The sequence below is a fragment of the Limulus polyphemus genome, unplaced genomic scaffold (assembly GCF_000517525.1).
Source record: "Limulus polyphemus unplaced genomic scaffold, Limulus_polyphemus-2.1.2 Scaffold928, whole genome shotgun sequence".
Taxonomy (NCBI): Eukaryota; Metazoa; Arthropoda; class Merostomata; order Xiphosura; family Limulidae; genus Limulus; species Limulus polyphemus.
The window spans coordinates 280518-286819 of record NW_013666538.1 but is presented as its reverse complement, the minus strand read 5'-3'; the positions used below and the strand labels follow the sequence as shown (position 1 = coordinate 286819).

At 31.2% G+C, this 6302-nt stretch overlaps 1 protein-coding gene across 2 annotated transcripts in view; it reads left to right on the top strand.

The window, feature by feature from the left end:
• Positions 1-1227: 1227 nt before the first annotated feature.
• LOC106461295 (bestrophin-4-like) overlaps positions 1228-6302 on the top strand; it is a 33076-nt gene continuing 28001 nt past the window's right edge. Inside the window, exons 1-2 of one of the 2 annotated variants that reach the window (XM_022388163.1) lie at positions 1228-1555; positions 4250-4474. In XM_022388163.1, the coding sequence (XP_022243871.1) occupies positions 4296-4474 (179 nt within the window). In that variant the 5' untranslated portion in view covers positions 1228-1555; positions 4250-4295. Of the gene's footprint in view, positions 1560-4249; positions 4475-6302 lie in introns of both variants that reach the window. The other variant, XM_013921110.2, reaches the window with a different exon arrangement.

The window sequence follows — 6302 nt, the reverse complement described above, 5'->3', positions numbered from 1 at the left end:
GTTCGTTGATTAGCGTTTGTTTTAGCGCCGATTGTTGAAGTTAAGTGTATCGTAAAGTTATATTCGGAAAGAATAAACCAGTTTTATTAAGTAAAGACTTGTGTCGTTAAAGTTTCGTCGGAAACGAAGTTACGGAAAGTTAATTAACAAACGGAGACGTAACACTGTATATAAGCAGGCAAATAAAGCGAGATAATTAATTGAATAGCAGACAGGTAGATAGAGACAGATAATCGAGTCAAGCCGTAAGTAAAATGTGTAAATCATTGTGAATTATAGCGTGTGTTCAAGTTAAAGTGACTGTGGAAATTCTGTGTATTGCAAAGTTGTATTTAGAAAGAATAAACTAGTTTTATTTAAGAAAGGACTTGTATCGCTGAAGTTCCTCGGGAAGAATTTTTACGGGAAATTATCAAACAAACAGAGACGTAACAATATGTTTGAAGGTCACTGCACACCACTCTGTATCATAATAAACATACTTTAGTAACACTTACATTATAAATGCATTGTGTACAATAAATAGCGACTGGGGTAACAAACGTGTGACAAGAACCACTACTGAGTATTCTGATTGGAAATTTGTTTATCGAAAAACTATCTTCCTAAACAAACAACTATTATTTCAACATGTTCAAGTCAATGTTTTATTCTCTAACTTATTATTAAGCTATATTTTACTCTTTTTTAAATTAAAAACCAGGAATAATGTAGAAATAAGTATATCTAAAATGTATTTTTACATGAATGGAACCACAAGATCTGAAGACAAACTATCCTATTTTCCATAGTGCTTTACAGTACGTATTTTCTATGCATTTTTGTTTATAACACAAATACTGACTCTGCAGCACCCCTCTAGTTCAAAGTCTGAGCGAAGAAGACTAACTCAGTTGTAAGGGCAACAATACGGAAAGATCTAGTCACGTGACACACTATTCTTTCGATGTTAAATTCCCTTCTCATTGTCTCAAGTACAAGCAATTAAACTCTTCGCACTAGATGACGTCACAAGTTACTTAATCGTTCCTCGTGATTATTTACGAAAATAAATAATAATATAAGAAACTTGTTTGAAAGAGAAAAGTGAAACGAACTGCACACTTAAATGTGTATTTAGGTAAACGCTAGCAGATAACTGATAGTTACTGATACTTCCTAAACGCGGGTGTCATCAGGTCACCACGTTCTTTGAATTCATGACGTCACTCCTGGCATCATTTCCAGGCGCTGCATTTAAGTGAAAGTTATGTATGGATGAAAAAAGACGTTTGACTAATTTAGAAATCCACAAAATTTATATTAACTACTTTTTGCATCTCATTTAAACACTGGTGTTTTCCCACAGTTGACAATACCGAATTTAAATGCCGCCATTAAATTCGTAAAAAGAACTATTTGTTGTTTGTGTGCGTTGTGGAGGAATTTTATCAGTCACGTGCTGCCATAAGGCGAATTGTCCAGTTGGCTACAAGTATGGAGTGCATGTTACAGATAAATCATGTTTGTTGGGGAAAGGCTAACATCATCGGCGATACTGTCTGTAGTTACAAGTGTACGTGAGTAAAGTTAATCAGTTTATTACTTTATTAGTTAATTAAAAATTCAGTAAGTCCCGGAGATAGGTTTGTGAGTTTTAAATAATAAAAAGAAAACGTTTGAAAGCTTAAACTGTTAAACTTAAGGTAAAACTGTTGTTCATAATTTATTAATGGAAAATCGACAAATTAGAAAAAAAAGTTTGTGACTGTATCTTGTTAAACATTAAGTTACAAAGATTCCGGGTTATCTTACTTATCTTTTATGTAGTTTATTATGATATCTTTTTGTAGAAAAATACTCTTTTTCTTTTTTTTATAAGTAACAACACCAGAAAATATTTCAGATATGCTGTTATTTTACATTTTATCCATTTTTTATTATTTATCAAATATATAGTTTCATAAAGCACAAAAGTTGGCTAATTCCTAGCTCAAATATAGAGAAAAAGTGTTGTAATTTTTGGTGTATACTGGACTGTTATACACAATATAACAGTTTAAAAACTGTTTACCCACCAATGATTCAGTGGTAACCATGAGAAACTCCAAGTTTAAATTGCTCAGCGGCAAGCTTGAATGCTTATAATGCTAAATTTTACGGTTTGATCCTTGCGGTGAGCACAGGGCAAAAAGTATGTTGTTTAGCTTTGCCCTTAAAGTTAAACAATACGATCGACACAATTTTTTCATCCTGTCCGGATTGTAAAATATCAAAATATTACCTCATAAAATTGTAGCTATTACTCGATTTTAAATGCCTTGACACAACAAAAGATACAGTTTATATATTATAATCATAACAGACCTTATAAAATATTTAAACAATTCCATTGAGCGAATTAAAAAAATGAAATTACACCTAGCCCTAAGATTTACAGCATATAACCATACCAAACAAAACATACAGCTACGTTGAGCTAAGCGTCATACATTCTACAGTAATCAAACCTGTTTTTAGGAAAGGAGTATTATATTCTAAACACTAAAAGTTTTGATTTATTTGAAAACATATCTTAATGATATCTTTTGTGGAAAAATCAAATAATCAATCAATCAAATTGGATCTAAATGAACCAACAGATTGATGGAGAGAATAAAAATGACATTCTTCAATCTACTATTATTATTATTAATACCCACCCTCCGCCTAAGTGTGAGCGGTATAACTTGAATAATGCGTGGGGTAGGCTGCTGCCGGCTGCCTTCCCTGTGGTTAAGTAGTTAAAATTACGGACGGTAGCTTTGCCATATATACAAAATAAAAAATACAAGTTAATCTGATATAGATTTCATTTCTTCCAAAGGCTGTCCCCTCCCACCAAAAAAACACATCAAGTGGTTAACTTTTAGTAAATTGTCAAGGTCAAACTGAATGTCAACTAATTTCGTTATGATGATAGTCGCTGTTGTCAAAAGCGGTTAGAACTTGAGAACAAATTGAGACAAGATAATTAAAAATTGTTACTGTAAAATGGAGAATAGGGATCGTCAAAAATGTACAGAAACAAGTTAAAATAAAATATATTTTCAAGCCTACAATTAGGGACTCTAAAAAAGTAAACAAACTAGGCTGTAAATAGTGTCTACGTTATTTTCTCAAGCTACAAATCCCTATTGGACATGGAAGACGTGTCCTAGTTCCAACGATTACGATATAAAAAAGTTCACTTTACTATGTAACATATATTAAAGTACTGGACAGTTTACAAACGTATAATGCTTACATGATCAGCATCTAAAAAACCTTCGTGAGGCTATATTCTTCAATAAAGGTTTTCTAGTGGATATAAAGTTTTTCCTTTTTAGAAATATGCTGTTCTCCAACTTAGTGATAAAAACAGTAAAATTTGTAATATTAATTAGTATTTCATAATTGAAACAGAAATAACGTGAATTAAAAGCACTCCACGTAATTATAAAAGTGTCGTATTAATGATAATAATAAAAACAGTATATAAAGTATGGATAAATGTTAAGAAATGACGTAAGCATGTGCCTGCTTCCTTGAACTTAGTGAGTACTTATAACCCAAATTAGACCTTTGAAACTTGTTGCAGACGATGTTGAACGTTAGAAGTAACATCTGTTACGGTGTTGAGATAGAATCGCCGCAAAATTTTTCTTGTACAAACAAATCAATGAAGGATACTTTTTTGTTATATGATCAAACTTAGTATTTTGGTGGTGTAATGTGTGAAAGAGTTGGACAACATACAATAAGCTTTGTAAATTACTTACCAAAAAATATCAAAGTGATAATGAATGGAATTAATTTTTTAAATGTTTCAAGAGTGCCCTTTACTGGGCTTTCTTTACTTACACCTACAGGTTCGAGTAGAGGCATGTATAGAACTACTTAAAGTGTTAACTTTTGCAGTATTAGGCTACTATAAGAAATCCCCTGCAATAAGAATTTCAACTTGTATAAACATATTTTTTATGCATTTTGAGTACTGAAAGGAGTGTTGTCCTGGAACCTCATTTTAAATTTTAGTTGTTTTCCTATAAACTTAAAAATTACACCAAATTATCACCAATTTCTAAGATTTTAATAAAATTTGTTACAAGGAAGCAAAGTAAACATCAGTAAACTTCAAAACTCTAGAATGTAACGACCTCGAACTTAGCAGAACAATTTTAAAAAATGCTTATCAACAAAATACAGATTTATCTGATTAACTTACAAACTTGGGTAAATATCTAAACAGGAAAAACATGTAACATCAGTGGTGCGAAGAAGAAGTTGACATCAGAATGACGATCACTTACTCTCTGGAAGTCTCCAGCGCTCGATTCTGTGGCTTCACCAACTTGTTGTTAAGATGGAAAGGGAGTATCTACAAATTTCTTTGGAGAGAAGTAATAATTTTCTTAGTGTGTTATTATGCTCTTAGTGCACTGTATCGGTACATTTTGAGAGGAGCAGAAAAAAGGTATATAGTTTTTATTTTTTTGTTATTGTTAGAGATTTTATTTACAGTTAGGCTTGTTTGTTTGATAAAGTTTGTTAGCAAAACCAGAGTGAAATTAGGTAACAAGGCTTGTTAAACCTAATACTGTTGCACACTGTGATTTTCAACAATCTATTATGTTTTTGTTGTATTCAATAAAGCATTAAAATACAGCTAACTGTACATCGAGTGAAAGATTGACTCGAATATGCATCCAAATAAAATGCTACGTGATTTAATTATAAGATGTGTTCAATGACGGAAAAGTTACGCGTGTTATATCAATACCATCTGAAGCTTGACTTGAGAATGAAAGAAGATGTCAAGTGTGTTCTCCTAATTTACTTTTATGTGGTATTAAATATTCGTTCTCACAGCAGTGAACTTCATATGTAATATACATGACCATCTTTTTGGAAAGTGGAGTGGGGGAGGCAAAATAAAACTAAGTCAATTTAACGTAGCTTTAAATATTAGTGTATGTACACAAATTGGAAAAAATGGGGGGGGGGTGTTCTACCCTGTGTGTTAGGCGCTTATGGTAATGTGCACATTAAGTAATAGCTATAAATGAAAAAGTATAAGCCATATGAAAAAACAACAACATATACAAGAGTTATAAACAATTATAAATACCCTTAATTAGAATAGACCATAAAACCACGCCTGGGGTAACATGCATAATCTTCATTCATTGATATAATTGTAAAACAATTGAATTTTATCTACCAAAGAAGTTTTGAAAGTCACTGATAGTTTCAGTCTTATTTTCACGTAAAATAAAATAAAAAAATTAATTTTTAGATCGCTTAATTTTCCTAAGCTTAATTAATAGAAAATGGTAAGAACATCATATTAATGTTAAAAGTTATATAGAAGAGATTTAATAGAGGTAAACTGTTTTGTTGATTTTTATCATAAATGCTACGTTTATTTTAATGTGTTGATATCATGTATAAATTATTTTTGTAGCATTTTATGGTGAAATGAGGAGGAAAATAACGACAGTTTTGTGTGATGTTTATATTAGCTATATATGCATCTGATGTTGATGTTTTTAGTGAAGAGATACAAAACTAATACCAGATATGGTGAAAAAGTTTTATTCATCTTATATCTTGTGGGAACTAATATTACGTTTACATCGACAAACAAATCTCGAGGAGTTTTGATGGAATTACAGAGGTACAGTAACTTTGAAGGTGTAAAGTCTGTTTTAAATTATCTACCTTAAAATACTGCAGTACATATGAGCTCGCCTCTACTTTGTTTTGGATCGAATTATTTTGGATGGATAAAAGCAAAAAAAATGATATATATAATAACCACTTATTTCAAATGGAAATTTCGTATTAGCATAAACATTGGCATTTTACTGCAATATTTATGAAAAGCGACTTGTTTGTGACATTGAACTTGTCATCCTGTGAAGCTCATGTGAATAATATTATGGTATTGTGCCAAATTTAATTATTATTCGGTATTGTACAGTGGGTGATATTTTTGATGATATTACAGATTACTTTTCACCAAAGTTAAATTGAAAATATAATCTGTGACCTAGAGGACTAATATATTAGGCCTCTACGTGACAGATAAAATTTTAAATTTTACCTTTTGTGAAAAAAAAAAAATCAAAGAAATAATATGCTGTGGAATGTTATAAGACTTTTTATGACGTCGACCACTGTAAAATATGCCATCAAAATAAATATTAACGTTGTTATTGACAGAAAGCTGGCAATTTCGAGGTCGTTCCTCTGAATCGGTAAAACAAACATTAAAGCATCTGACCAAAGCTAACGTTACA